The 16122-nt window shown below is 31.9% G+C and overlaps 1 protein-coding gene across 1 annotated transcript; it reads right to left on the bottom strand.

Annotated features, from left to right (window-relative positions):
- Window positions 1–765: 765 nt before the first annotated feature.
- On the bottom strand, window positions 766–9208 carry LOC118185329 (uncharacterized). The gene is made up of 4 exons (XM_085815810.1): window positions 9052–9208; window positions 5860–6058; window positions 1793–1957; window positions 766–910 (listed from the first exon to the last, which is right to left on the bottom strand). The coding sequence occupies exons 2-3, from the start codon at window positions 6035–6037 to the stop codon at window positions 1794–1796; spliced, it is 342 nt and encodes a 113-aa protein (XP_085671936.1). The 5' UTR covers window positions 6038–6058; window positions 9052–9208; the 3' UTR covers window positions 766–910; window position 1793.
- Between the last annotated feature and the right edge of the window lie 6914 nt (window positions 9209–16122).

The raw sequence follows: 16122 nt of genomic DNA, 5'->3' as shown, positions 1-16122 counted from the left end.
TATATACTGTTTTGAAATGTTTTGTGTTAATTTTATCTGGCGTAAGTACGAAAGAAGTGATGCTTGATAATGAAACTAAAAAAAAAAAAAAAAAATATGAGTCAAAAAGCAGATTGGCAACCCGCGATGCTCAGTAAGAACATAAAGGGGTTATCACTTTTATTGACAGTCCTTACTAGGACTTCTCTGAGAAACGAGATTCTCATAACACTGGTTTAAGCGGGAGGATTCCCAGAAAAAAGAGCCCTTCTGGAAGCGAAGTCTCGCCTAGCTGCGGAAACGATGTAGCAGCTACGTGGGATTTTTTTAAACCTGACCGAAAATGTCTCGGCTGGAGCTCTGTCCTGGGTAGAGTCAACCAATTAGATTAAAGTTCTGCTTCTAAATGATCACGTGATTCCAATCTGAGCGACAGTCGATTACTGTTTGGCGTTCAAGTCTTTGTAGTAAGCGAAAATGGTAACCTAGGCTACGTGGGTTTCCTGGAAATGTGAGGGTTCTGAGAATTGTTTCTTTCGACGTCCAGTCCTGCGTAGCCGAAACATAATATGATTAGAACTAACAAATCCTCTAGTGCGACGTTAAAATTCGAATCTTTTTAGAATCTGAATCTGAATTTTCCTTTCTTTTTTTTTTTTTCTTTTTTTTTTTCTGTTCCCTTCTTTATTTATATTTTACAGTAAATAATAGAATAATTTGTCAGTGAATTTGTACACATATTATTATGATTGTGAAAAGCATTTTAAATAATAATATGACTCTAACTAAAAGAAAATAGATTTTATTTAATTTAGAGATTTACAATCTTGAGTGAAAATAATAAAGAAAGATACGACGTTTAATTCTTGTAAGCATAACATGAAATTCATATAATATTTCTGTTTGACAAAATAAAAGAATGTCAACTAATCTGAAAAAGAAGAATTTGATTTTAGAACCTTGAAATATAAATTTATATCTTGATATTAAAGAAATTATTAGAAATTCCAAACTTTTCCAAATGCAAAAATATTTACCAAAATTTCCGAATAGCATATGACACAACGAAACAAGTTAAAATTAATTAATATTTAAGCAAAAACAATAAATGATAAAAATAAAATAAATAATAGTAATAAAATTTAAGAAAAAGAGCTGCCTCTGTTGTATGAAAGTGTCATGAATATATTCTGTTCTGCTTATGTATTAAACTATACAGTCATTTTTTTTGTTTCTCCATTTAATGTAAGTCACGGATAAAGTACTCTGAAAGTTTTAATATTGTTATTAAATTTAGTAAAATTAGATGTCTTAATAGAATCAATGATTATAAATGCAGAACGTGTAAAATTACTTGAGAAACAAGTGTTAATTTACTTTAAATAATGAATCCCAGGTATTTCATGTATATACAGTTTCAATGAAAAAAGTCTGCAAGTACTTAATTAATTTTAGCCTTGCAGAAATAAGAAAATGTCTCTTTTCTTTAAAACCATTTTTTTTAATTCACTCAAAATAAATATTGTAAATTTATTAATTTATTCATTAATTAACTATGAACTCCTTTTTGTACAACAGAATATATTTAATACCGAAAGCAGATCATATAAAAATTTTCAGATAACCTACGTACGATTTTAATTATGTGTTGAGTATTCAAGTCAATACACGTATCATTCCAGTTGTGTTAGAAATGTTTTAAGAACACGCTATTGTATTAGAATTATATTAAACTATGATTTATGTATGACTATGACTTATTGTATTAGAATGATAGTAAACTATGACTATATACTATGACTTATTTTATCACCTTAAAGAATTAATCCATGATGGAGTCCAGTGAGTCCATGATGAATTCCGAGTCCGTGATGCGTCAGTATTCCATGGGAGGTAAGAGCAACTGGGGAAAGGGCAAGATTTGTCAAAACGATGCTGCGGCCCATACGATGTCCAAGGTAATGCTCGTGACCAAGACCTGAAGAAAGTTAAGATTCAGATTTCATTTTAAATCTAATCGTTTCACCGTCCTAAAAACCTCAAATATTTACTTGTTTTTTTTTTTTTTTTTTTTTTTTTTTTTTTTTTTTTTTTTGTTAAGATTAATTATTTTAGCCTGAAATTGGCCCTAGAAATTTTTCTCTACCCCTTTCAGCAGCTGTCAAGACCTAGAAAACCTCCTATTTGTCGCACTCAAAGATGTTGAATTTCGTCTCCATACCCAGGAAAAACGTTATTTTGCTTTCTCTGGTCAGTTATGTGAAAATGAACAAAGACGATACCCAAAGGCAAGCTTTCAAATAAGCATTACTTCCACTCTAATGTCAGCTGAAAGGAGTCCAGAAATGCATTGCTATTTCCCGAACATTTTTCAGCTGAACATTTCTTTGTGCAATACTGATACAACTCCGATGTGGACAGGATGACTAGTAAAGTCATCATTACCTCTTTTGATTTTCGCTGCATTCTGGGGGTTGGAAAACACGAAACAACGAGTCTTTCTCAGAGGTTACAATCCAAGCCACATTTAATGCCGATGAGTGTGTGCCATGCTGACGCCCGAAGACACTTTTCAAATCGACAAGCCTGTCTGATACTGACATCACTCAGTTAAAAAAATAAATTTTATATAATACGAGTAAAATTTAATATTTACCTCTTCGTACATTTGAATTGCAAAGTGTAATCAACAAGAATGCATTGCAGTTACCAAATGTTAGATAGCAAATAAATATAAATTTTAATTTTTTTCCTGTGCGATATTATCATTATTGTTTATGTATATTTTGATAAATATTTAATAAGTGACATTTAAAATTTATTTAAAGCATTTTGTATTTTGTTAGTAAAATATTTTCGTTTTGTTAAAAAAAAAAAAATCTGGCCATCAGCGGCATTCAGATTGGGCATTTGGCCCGCACGCAGTTTGATTTTGAGGATACTGATCTAGGTGGTCTAATAAGTGCACGAGCTGCGTAAGCTTTAATTTTTTTCCACTTGTTCCAGAATGCCATTTGACACTAAAAATATCTGTAATACTGTTTAAAAGCTATTTAAAGGTAATAAATGCTTTCTATAATTTTACATTTTATTTCCTTTTTAACAATATTGCTAAATTCAATTTACAAATGCTTACCTCATAATACATCCGAATAATGTTTTTGAACACGTCTGTATTTAATAAAAAGTGTATTGTGAAATTCAATTTGATATTTAATTGACAGTTAAAAGTTTATTTTACATTTTCTCTTTATACCTCGTTTTCGGCTTGTTCTCGCTGAGTCCAGAGGGTTACGCAGATTTTACTGATAAGTAGCATATTTAAATTGAGAAAAAGAGTCGTAACTGCATGACTTATACCACAGATGTTTCGCTGTTGTTTCGGCCTCCGATCTTGCTTGTAACAGATCTTGTAACAGAAGCCGCTAGTGTTCCATCCAAGTGTTATTTGTAACGTACAGTTTAACTGGCTACAGTGGAAGCATGAAAACTTCTATTGTAGCCAGTTAAACTGTACGTTCCAACCAGCTGGAAAAAAAGTCTAGGAGGCATTATTTTAATTTGAACTCTGAGGTAAGTAAACGTTATGCAACTTTTGTGAGTTTGTGGTTTTCACAATTACTTTAAGCTAAAGAATAAAGGCTGAATGCTAAAGGCATTAAAGCTTAAAGGTAACGTTTGAGGGGTGCGTGCTTGGTACAGATATTTATCTAGTTACAAAGATCCGTAAAACAGCTTTAGCGCTACATATTACATATTTATTACAAAAAAAATTGTTTATTTTTTCTTAAAAACGTCATTAATGGAATCAAAGACAAAAATTAGATGAAAGTTCAGTTAATTATTTGGATTCAATATCCAAATAAGTGTTAAAATGCGTACATTTTTAAGTTGTAATGTCATAGTGTGGCATACCACTTAAGTATGCTTACAATGAAATGGCAGTGCTAAATACTTACGTTCATTGTTCCAAAACTTGGATTGTTTATAACTATTCAGTTGTCCTAGTAATTCTTATTTAATGTACTTTTTGGTGTCATTATATTAATAATCTGTAGAGCTGACGTTTCGGTTGGATTTTACTGAAGAAATGAGCATTCTGCTTTCAAGTTTCAGTAAAATATGTTCAGTGTGCCATTTACCACTATTTAACTCCATTATTAACAAGAATTTATAATATAAATAAAATATAACCAACTCATTCTGATTACTATTATAAACTTAAATTAATGGCATGCTGCATATCATGATTGAAAGATACCGATATCTATTTGTTACTTGCAGTATTCAGTAAATCACATTTAAGGAAATTTTTATATTACAATTTTCACTTTGAATTTCTGGAACTCAAAATGTTTAAAACGTTGTTTAGATTTTACTAAGACTGTACATTTTGGCATTTTTAAATACGAATGATACCACCTTCGAAAACTCAGCTTCATGACCACCTTCTTTTGAATTTAGTGTTTTACTGAAAATATTAACTAAAGAAGTATAACAGTACCGTGAATTGAGAACTAAGGCATGATTATTTCATTTTATATTTTGAAACTTGTAGAAGAGAAGAATGCTAGTGTGGAATTCAAATTTAACAAAATTCAAGTTTATATTAACGTTAGTTGTATACACAGAGCTCATAGGCAGAGGTTTCACTTCTCCAAGAAAGAAAGACTCCTTTCTATTTCCTCGAAATATATACGGATTTTTTGGTACTTTTCCGTTTTCCCGGCGCAAACGATAAAGTCGCCAATAATGGTACAACTGATGCCAAACGGAATAGCTTCGCTGGTAACCTTATAAGGTATTTCTCCCACTTCCCAAGCGTGCCTTCGTGGTGTAACAGTAGCACGCTGGGCCGGTATTCCAGAGGTCCGTGGTTCGATTCCCGGCGAAGGCAGTTGCATATTTTTCATCTTTTCTACTTCCAAAAATCCTAATGACTCTACAACCTATTACGCCTCATTTTCAAAACACGTCGCAGCCATTTCTTACCAGATTGATTGTTTCTTTCAATACTGGCATACAATTACATAGAATATTTACAAAGATAATTAAATTTTATGCCCTAACACCATTCACGGTAATTAAGTCAATTAGGATGCAATCACACCGCTTACCCGAAGGCGAAAATATAGAAAAGGCAAAATCAAGGGTTAAATACATCAATTCTAAGGAGAGTGCTCTAGCGAAGTAAAGCACTAGAGTTTTACATAATTTCTGAGTAAGCTATTCGTACGAATTGAAATAATTCTTGCATTTAAACTTGTATTCCAAATTAAGCTTTAACTTGAAATTAATGTAGATAATTACTGAGAGATTTATATTTTTGTAGCGTAGTTTACGTGAGATGAGATCACTTGGGGTCACGTGATACGAACCGGCGAATCAGGATGTTGAACCCTGATAGCATAGTAAATTCTTAAATTAATGTCTTTTTACAAATTTATTGTCTTTATTTATTGGCTTTTTACAAAATTATAAGCGATATTAAAAATGGTTATGCCTTCAAAATGAAAAATTCTTATAACTAACATTTGTTAAAATTTTTTATGTATTACTGTATGTTGTCGCCAACAAAGTCTGCTCGGCGAGATTTGTGCCGGCGAACAGAAAAATACCGATTTTTTTTATAAATCATAGTCAATGTAAAGTTTAATTTTCTCTAATTTTGAAACAACTTTAACTATCAGCGTATTTGTATTACAATTTTTGAAAAGCACCTCATTAAAGGTGACTATCAGCTTCTGCACAGGATGGCTACAGACATAAATTTTTAAATTTACAGTTTACTTAAAAGTAACGAAATAAAATGCAACTTTTAATTTATATTTTTCAGTAGATGCTCGTTAAAACTTCAGAGAATATTCTTTGCGCACATACCGACGACCCCAACGTGTCCTGCTCCGAGATGTCCTCTTGACATCATAAGTAGGCTACGTTTTTCATGATGGTGTCCGTCCTTATGGTGATGTCCCCCTTCATGCTTGTGTTCCGCTTCATGGCCTTGAGCTACTACCACTGTGATTACGACAAAAAGAAGTAGGGGGGTGTACTTCATATTTAACTGTAATTCTGCAATCTGCATAAAAAAATCCTGTTGTTTAAAAGTTTTTGATAAAGTACAAGTTATTCGCAAAAACTTGAAATACAAAAAATATGAGTACAAAATAATCAACTATCTTTACTGTCATATTTTTTCCTGAAAATTACAGATGACAAACGTCTATTTTAAAAATTACCATTACAATTTAACTAAAAATAGGCAAAACTATTGCAAAAGAAATGCATACTTACGATCTACTAAAACAATACAAGAGACAATTTCCAAGATGAGCGTAAATTTTCGATTAATTTAAATCTATGACACACAGATTAAAAACTAATGAAAAAGAATATAATTCATATTATAGTTAGCAGACAAGTACTATTCAAAATTTATCTCCATTTTCAAGTAATTTAATATCGAGAATAATTTCATTCAGTTGCGTAAATTAAACAGTATTCAAAACAAAAAGAATACACCGCAAGTAGCAGAAGAATAAGCATCATTATGAATAAAGAAATGTAATTATAAATCGTATTAAGGAATAATATTTTGCAAGAGAAATTCAATCATTATACGCAATTTAAACTCTTGTGAAAATGATGTTCTGCTTTCGGAAATATGAGGCGGAGAAAGACGTTGCATGTTTTTCCTCCATTTGAGCGTTTTCCTTTGAAGCCATACTTTGATGGTTTTTTTTTTTTTTTTTTTCTTTCTTATTGGTAATATTATTTATCGTTGCTTTAAATACCGAAATATCATGACTTTCATAGCATTTTTAATAACTAAATACGAATATTTTTTTTCGGAAAGAGCACAAACATAGCCTTTCGTCCATTCCTTGTTTAAAAGCCCAATTTTGCATGAAAACAAAATTATTAAGTAGCAGGCGATAACTTACACTTTCAAAAATATAGCTGAAGTTAAAGAAAAGAATTTCCAAGCAGGCAATGTTTTTTGTAGCAAAGCAACAGTATGTTAAAATGTTCGAACAGCACCTGTAGCTGTCGCTTTGATGGGGGTAAGGAAAATATGTTTTGCAGTGAAAACTGGAGGTATTTTCTTCTAGCCCTCGGGCTAATCGTATGTTAAGAATCTTAAGATACCGAGTATAATCGAACCAATCACTGTACGATGGTTTCCTGGACACCGAGTATAATCGTACAAATCACTGTGTGATGGTTTCCTCAACACCGAGTATAATCGGACAAATCACTGTGTGATGGTTTTCTCAACACCGAGTATAATCGGACAAATCACTGTGTGATGGTTTCCTCAACGCCGAGTACAATCGGACAAATCACTGTCTGATGGTTTTCTCAACACCAAGTATAATCGGACAAATCCACAGCGTGATGGTTTCCTCATCCCGAGTTACTTTGGGAGAATCAGGGAAAGGGTTAGCCCAAATTTATATAGTCTAGGATTACGGACACTTTTTTAATTGTAAATTCAACTTTATTTTATTTAAATATTCGCAAGTGGAGGAGTTTCAAGTGTATGTACAAGTTACGCCTTCTGTTCCATTCACGTTTAATAAAAATAATTATTCAAGACATATTATAAGATTTTATAATAATATATTAGTCCGCTATATTTCAGAGTGGCGAAAACGTTATCTGATATTTAAGTACTGAATTTTGAACAATATGTCCCTTGGCGAAGCACGTCCGAGGTCCTGTTCTCTCTAAAATCATAAAGAACGTTTTCAGTTTCAATCTATGGCTTAATTTTAACTAATTATAGTTAAAAATATCCCTATATCGGTAATTAATAAATGAAATAAGAAGCCTGAACTACGCGGAAGTTCTCAAACATAATCAGTATTTTATTTTTTGAATGATTTGTGGCATTTCATTCGCAATCCCTTGGTATGGAATTTTGAAGATTGTCCAACAGACCTTTGATAAGTATTGATAATATTATATTGAAAGAGAACTCACCAAAAATTTATACAAAGAACCTGTTCAGATACGGTAAATCAACTCGGAATGAATTACTTGAGGTTTATTGCAGAGTTATATACTGGTAAGCTGTTTTGATTTTAACTTCAGAACTTTTGATTTTTAAATTTTTCTTGACTACAGCGAAACATGTTTCGAGCATTTCATACTTCTATTTCGCTGAATCAACCAAAATTAAATTTCGCTAAGTCTACTTTCAGTTTTAAGATGAAAAAAAAAATGTCTTCTTTCAGTTTTAAGAATGTGTGTACAGATTCTTCTTTCATACGATAAATTTCAGACTGGGCACGTTTTCCCTTCTTTCGTATAATTCCATCTTCTTACATATTATGCAAGTTGTTCTCGAATGGCAATGAACTGATAGATCATTTGGACCTGAAAATATCGTAACCTGAACATGCATTTGCTATAAAGAACTTTTGGAACTGCAGGAAATTTTATTTCGCTTTATCGAAACAATACTTCTGCTTGCTTGGAGGGAACAAAACATCTTTAGATACATCCTAAGCATAAATATCAAGTATCTTAATTTGAATGTCGAATGAGAATTGTTTAGATCATGGCAAAGTGTACGAGAGCTATTTGCCTAAGGTAAAGATGTCCTTACAATGCTTTTTAAAAGGGAAAGGGATTAATATTCTCGTTACACATGGGCGAAACCATAGCCCCCGTGCAGCTAGATCTTCCAAGGAGAATGAGACCAGTCGAAATACCAGTACTCAGCAATTTTGCCTTTCCACCACTAGTGGTGCTGGATGGGCTAATCAGGTCCACGAGAATACGTGCAAAGGAATACGGTAACTGATTACATAATTAGAACAGAAATTAACGAAATTAAAAAAATGGATGTACAATTTCAACTGAATGATCGCTTTCGAGCCATCGTCAAAACTGAAAAATTTTCAAACTGACAAAAGTCGGAACATTGCAAAAGTCAACTTCTACCTTATGTGTTAGATATAAATTATTTCATTGCAAATGAGTTATCATAACCTACGTAGAGGACAATTAACCTAAACACCGCAAAGATAGATCTTCTGTAAAATAATAATCATTATTACTCACCTGGCAGAGGCGTTGAATGAGAGATCTGTCGAATTATGACTCGAGTTCAGCGATACCTCCATCTATATATATATACGCCAGCTTAAATTACCAAATAAAATATTTATGTTATTGCTATTTTGCCTAAAGCTAGATTGCCAGCTGATGCGAGATTCATTCAACTAATAAAATACTGAAAAGTCAGACATTGGAATTTTAATAAAAAATGGGAAGCTGCCAAGTGATTTTAAAACAGTGTACGTCTATCAAGTAAGGTAAGAAAAGAGACTACACCCATGAATTATAAAAAAAAAAAAAAATGATTGAAGGTTATTGAAAAGAATCGTCATTTTTCTTTACCCATAACAATTTGTGTAATGAGGGGGTATCAAATATTTTAATCTACCGGGAAAAACGTGGATGTTTGAAACCAATTTATTGAGGCAGATTTATTACACAAATAATATAGAACAACTAGTCTAATAATAAAAGTAAATAATATTTATAAATAATATCTAATAATATTTGTAATCATAAGAGCATTAAATGGCTTGCCTGATTTCAGTTTAAAATTGTATTAATCTGTCGTTTCTAAACGAAAATGCTCAAGTTTTGTATACATTTCCGTTACAATTTCTACGCCAGGTTTGCAGTAATTTCAATTATTTATTTCTTAATATCATTGAAGCATAATAAAAAGAAGTCTAGTTTTTATCTAAAAATTCGAGCAACATTTATTTTAGGAATATCTTATAATGAATGATCTTAAGTTTGGCAAACTTAATGTTCATTGTCTTTTTTAGCCCAAATGGGCAATTTGCCCAGAAGGACTATTAATTTCGTTTTGGTATTTTGCGTTGGTTCACTATAAACAGCATTTCACTTTTCAAATTGTTGCCACCAAATATTACAGCCCTGCATTATGTTTAAAATATTAAATAATAAAGAATCTGCATGAAAGTATATATGCTTCTCGTACTGTGAAAAGCAACTGTATCTAGAGACATCAAACTTTGAATAATTTAGTTCTCCACTCGAATAAGTTCATATGAAAGCCCGAATTCGGAATTTCGAATTTTTCTTATTATCTGTGTCATATTTTGTAAAACTTTAACGAATTTGTGTTTAACAAAATCAACGATTTCAAAACGAGCAATGGCAACACTCTACCGGGGGAAAAAAAAATTATATCTTTAGCGTGAGAGACTTTGTATCAGAAACGCTAAATATATGCTCTTTTTAAATTATTTTGTGATATTGCTGTTGAATTGAATTTCATGGTTTAAGTGTGAAGAACATGATATTTAATACATAAAAGTAACACACAAAACTGAAAAAAAAAAAAAAAAAAAAAAAAAAAAAAACCCTTTGGGCGTAATTTAAAATCTGAAACCTTTAAGATTTTTAGTCCAAAGTGGCTTTGCATTTTTGCTTGCTGCAAACTTTGAATTTTGTATTTCTTTGTCCTCTCCTTAAGCATCATGGAACTTTTTATAATAAAATATAGCATTATATTATATTGAGGAACGGAAGTCTGTTTTGATTCAGCCCAGTGTGCTAAATAGCTAAAGCATTTCTTTCTTTTTTTTCGGTAGTTTTAACGGATTTTTTTTCTTTTTGTCTTGCTATTCTTGTTTTTCCCACTTACATTTTATAAAAAATCGCATTCGCTACTTTCAACCAGTTCAAAGAACTTTTATGCAAATCTAAATATATTTAATCAAAAGGTACAAAATATAGCAGACGTCTTTTAATGTGATCATGGTTAATGATCGGTTCGTGCGATTGGGATATTGTTATCGAATCGTCAAAGTCCCACCGATTTGAGTACAAAACATTTAAAATACATCTCTTATTGGTATCAATAATTCGGTTAATATGATCAAATAATTCGGTTAATATGATCAGTGTTATGGAATAAAGTTGTTTAAACTGAAGTCGTCAAATCAGGTAAAATATATTATAAAAACTGCCAAGTGATAGAGAAATGTCATATGCAAAGGATAAAATTGTCAAAAAGCTTGGTTTGAATTTTAAATAACCATTTAAAATTAGTGAAAATAGCAAACTTACTTTGGCATAGATTTTGAATAAATCATAGTCATATATCTTCAGCAGAATAGTCTTATATCTTTAACAGAATATTCTTATATCTTCAGCAGAATAATATTATATCTTCAGCAGAATAGTCTTATATCTTTAGCAGAAGAGTCTTATATCTTTAACAGAATAGTCTTATATCTTCAGCAGAATAGTCATATATTTTCAGCAGGGACATCACAAGGAACTCTGGCATTAATAGTGTGTGCTCAATGTAATATAGCAGCGATATTTATAATATTCATACTTTAAATTAATGGGAATCTTAGGAATGGATCTTTAATTGAAATTACCAATATTCTGAAGCTTTATCCACTTCATTGCTAAAGAGATCTGGTTTTTAAGAATAATTAGAGAAAATGATACTATCAGGAGTACCATATAATGAGACTTTTTAGTACGTTAACCCTTTGAAAACCGAAGACGCACAAAGAAGTGTAAAGATTTCAAATGACATGCTTTCTGCTTCCTAATAAAGAAACTTCCATTAACCTTTTAGGAGAAGCTATCTGCAATAACCTGATACAATGCAGTTGGGGAAACTGCGATGCATACCTTAAGGTTAGGGAAGAAAACAACATCGCAATCTCGACCGTTTTCGGTGTTTCTTTGAAGGAAAGGTCGTCTCAGGCGTTTTGGCCTTAAAAGGGTTAAAGAGTCTAGAAAAGAGGGGTTTTAATTCGACAAAAAGCATAAATAATTTATACAGTAAACTGGCATAATGAATTACCTCAAAATCTCAATCTTTACAGTGATGCATGACCATTTTGAAAATATAAAATGTAGCATTGATCAAAACTGGAAATTGTTTATCACATAAAGAGGCAAATTTAGAGACTTTCTTTGAACTGAATACGCAATCGATTGAGCTAAATATAGTTTATAGAAATCATATCCATTTTTGAAATAATCAAAATACTTCTAGCATAATGATTTAATCAATAATACTTAAGTCAGTTCCTAAACAATAATCAACTTTAGTACTTCCCTCTAATTTATCATAATATAAAAAACAGATATTTAATAGTCAGTAATAATTCTAATACAAAAAAGGCTATTTTGATGAAGTGAATTGGGGGGGGGGAATGAATAACTGTAGTAACTAGTAAAAGGTCAAGAGTAGTAACTAACAATATATAAGAGACATGCATTTAATTCCTCCAGTCAACAATATGAGCAAATGAGTCAAACGCAAAACACTTTTAACAATGAAAATTGTGTCTCGGCTTTAAGCACCACTCGCCCAAAAGTATTGTTTCTTGGCAATGCAATTGTAAGGATGATTAAATAATTCCGACTCGTGATTGCTCTATTTAGGCTAGTTGGAAAATAACTTGCGCAAAAAATTCAGAACTAAGAAGCCTTGAGAAAAAAACAGCACTTTACTTTTTCTCTTATGCCTTATCAGAATAAATATCAGAAAAATAGTTTGCTTTCTATAATCACAGTTAATTAAATCGTTTCATAGTTCATTAAGGGTTCGATGCAAATAGATGGAGATTATTTTGTATGAAAATATTACTTCGTGCAAATGCGGCTAGCTTTAGAAATAGCTAGCGGATCAAGAATTGAGAAAAATAAGGATAGACAAACTGTCTCATGGTCTATTTTCTAAAAGCCATTTAGTGAATTACGGTCTTCATCTGCCCCCTGAGAGTATGCTGGAAAAATTAAATCTTCTTATAGCATAGACATTAATTTGATTTTTGATCATCCCGTGGGAGAGTGTTTCCTGACAGGTTTCGAGAATATCATTCCAGATATCTTTAATGAATGTAAGGTGACTTCAGTAGTCATTGCATCAAATTTCAGATATTTTCATAGTTAAGGTTAATTAATAAAAAGTGAAAATATTGTTAAAAGTTGGTTCAGGAAAATTAGGAGGATCATAGACAAAGGTGATTAAGTTTAAACTTTTGTACATGTGAAAAATGTAAGAAAAAATTTTAAATCGGAGAATTGATGTAGATAGCCTGATTGATGTGATTTTGTTTTGAGATGAAAACATATGAAAGACAAGGATTGCATAGCGGAGGAACTAACTGTATGAAGCTCTGACTAGAGTGATTTTTCTTGAGCTGATGATGAGATATAAGTAAAGAAGGTTTGAAAGGCAGACTGAAGAGAAAGAAAGGCTGCCGAGCTCATGGGCCATCTCCTGGCGCGCTGGAGATATGTGCACCGCCCATGGAAAGGCTGTATCCGAATACAGAAATCCGGCTGCAATGGCTGGTGTGAACGTTTCACGTACAATCTGAGAAAAGATTATCTTCATTTAACACAGACTCCATCTTTTATAGTTTAGCAATGCAGATACCTGCCGTGACACTGCGATGCTTTTGGAATCGGAAACATGGTGTGATGGTTATGATGGAAATCAAGTCTATAATTATATACAGAGCTCCCTTAAAATAGCTCTGAATCAACGAAGAAACCATTATTTCAACATTTGGAAAGAGCAGTAGTCTGGGTCTGAAAAAAAGACTGGTTAATTTTAAAAATATAACCTTAGGAAAACACCTAGATCTCATAATGATTTAAATTAAAATCTAGTCGGCCACAGTCGTTATTCAACATCTTTAAGAAGATTTGGTCTTCAAAATTTTGACGTATGCCTGTGCTGCAATATCCTTGATGATGCATGACACTTCGCTAAGGTGTGTTCTTTAACCCGGGTAATGAGAAATGTGTATAATATGGTCAACGGAAAATTTGAGTTTAGGGAAATTTTATTGAATATGTAAGTGGCAACGAAATATACATCTGAAACCATGGCTGTGGTTAATCTGAATCGCAGTTCCTTCTGAATTAGTGTTTGAATGTTTTTGAGTTGTGTTCTTTTTACTTATTTTTATTTATTTATTCATTTTGGTCTATGTGTTTTTCCTCATTTTTAGTTATTTTATTAATCTCTATTTTTAGGTAATTATTTTGATTTTACTTCTTTCTTTTTGTACCGTCTATCCAGAATATTAAATATTAGAAGTTTGTTAAGTGGAACCATTGCTGGAAGTATATTTTTTTAGTTCATTTATTGCCGTTTACTAGTGTTTCAGTTACTTGGGGCTACAGTCGTTATTCAGTATCTTCAAAAAGATTTAGTCTTCAAGATTTTGACATATGTCAGTGCTGAAACATCCTTGATGATACATGACACTTAGTCTAGGTATGTTCTTTGACCCAGGGAATAGGAGATGCGTATAATTTGGTTAATAGAAAATTTGAGTTCAGAAACATTTTATTGAATATGAAACTGGCAAAGAAATTTGCATTTGAAACAGCTCTGTTGCTGATATAAATCGCAGTTCTATCAAGATTTGTGTTTAAATGTTTTTTGTATTGTGTTCTTTTATTTATTTTACCTGTGTGGTTTTTCCTTATTTTTAGTTATTTTAAAAACAACTATTTTTTTTCTAGAAAATTATTTTGAATTTTCTTCTTTCCTTTCAGTGCTGGTAGTCTACCCAGCACGTTGTTGTCCCCACGCAGACAGTAATCTACCAATCCAACGTGCCCGCTGACAATAGTCTATCCATCCAACGTGCACGCAGACAGTAGTACACGCAGTATCCAGAACGCAGACAGTAGTCTAACCATCCAATGTTTGGTAGACAGTAGTCTATCCAGCACGTTGGAAATTAAAGGCTTGTTTAGGCGCACCCATTGTTGAAATATATTTTTTGGTTCTTTTATTTTCTTTTACTAGTGTTTATTTTACTCGGGGCTCAGGATCTGGTTTCATGTAGGGTCATTGATTTAGTTAAGGATATTTTATTTTAGATAAACCCAAACTGTCTAAATTTTAGCTGGAAACATGGCCTGGTCGTTAGATGTCCTTATTTGTTGTTGGATGAAAACAGTCTTCTTATGACCGTAGGACGGGCCTTTGCCTATTAGGTCAGCAGGGCTTTACCTGTATTATTATTATTACCCTATCAGAAACTTTCTGAGATGAAGTGACTTAGACTACTATAAGGAGAAGAATTGCATTCCTTCGAGTAATGATTCCATGTTGACAATTCTTCCTTGCTGAAAACTGCTGCTTTGAGTGATATGTTGCTCGAATTCTTTTCAAAATTGTTACCTTTTCAGAACTTCTCAATGTGCTATAGAAGATTACCCTAATAAGTAATTTGTTGCCTCTATAATATTTATATAATTAGAACAAGTATTTTTTATGGATTAATTGCTTTGTATATGCTGTTCCTGAAGGTATCAATATTTATTTTCGTCAAATGAAAAGCAACGGTTAGCGCAGAACTCCCAGGTAAATGAATACTTTTAATTATTACCTAAGATTTCCTAAGGTATTCCAAATAGTTAGCAGACTTTATCAATTTGTATTCAAGTATAAAGATTCATCCGAATTCCTGTAGTAATATCAGAAGTTAATATTAAAGGTTTTGTTTTTAATATATGAGTTTGGCATGTTTTATCTGTCTACTAAATACAATATTTAAGAATCAATGTGTTTTTATAAACTAGAATGTGGGTGTAATGATTGAAAATATACTTGAAACAGAAATAAAACTATTGTTTTGAACTTAAGTTGAAACTTGAGAATCTAAATTAGTATTCATTTCGAAGGTATTCACTTTGTCGTTTTATTCCCAGAACAGCATCGTTTTGAATTATTGCTTCTGAAACGAATTTCAGTTTCAAAATATTTTTTAAAAAATCCTGTAGGTAAATTTTTAATGCCTATTCAATAATCACAAAAATCGTTCTCTTTAAAGTTTTTCTCAACCTGATATTTTTTTTCTTTTAAAATGATGCAATTCCTAGAGAAATTTGGAGTAATGCAATATAGAGTAATGAAATGAACCTAAAAATTGCATCATTTTAAGACGCATATAAAGACTAAAATTGCAACCTGAATCCCGGAGTTTTGAGGAAACTCTTCTGTCCTTGAATTTATTTCGATCACACTGTTTTCTAGTTTGTTCCGGTTTTACATCAACTTGTTCGATGACCTTCTGAACGACATAAAAT

The sequence above is a fragment of the Stegodyphus dumicola genome, chromosome 4 (genome assembly GCF_044657685.1).
Source record: "Stegodyphus dumicola isolate Sdum_Otavi_A_Nest chromosome 4, ASM4465768v1".
NCBI lineage: Eukaryota > Metazoa > Arthropoda > Arachnida > Araneae > Eresidae > Stegodyphus > Stegodyphus dumicola.
The sequence above is the reverse complement of the archived record's forward strand: the minus strand, read 5'-3'. Positions and strand labels throughout refer to the sequence as shown.

Coding starts and splice junctions, on each gene's coding strand:
- LOC118185329 (XM_085815810.1), bottom strand. CDS start 6,037: ATGAAGTACACCCCCCTACTTCTTTTTGTCGTAATCACAGTGGTAGTA. Junction 1,958..5,859: donor AGGACACGTTGGGGTCGTCG/GTATGTGCGCAA, acceptor AACTTTCTTCAG/GTCTTGGTCACGAGCATTAC.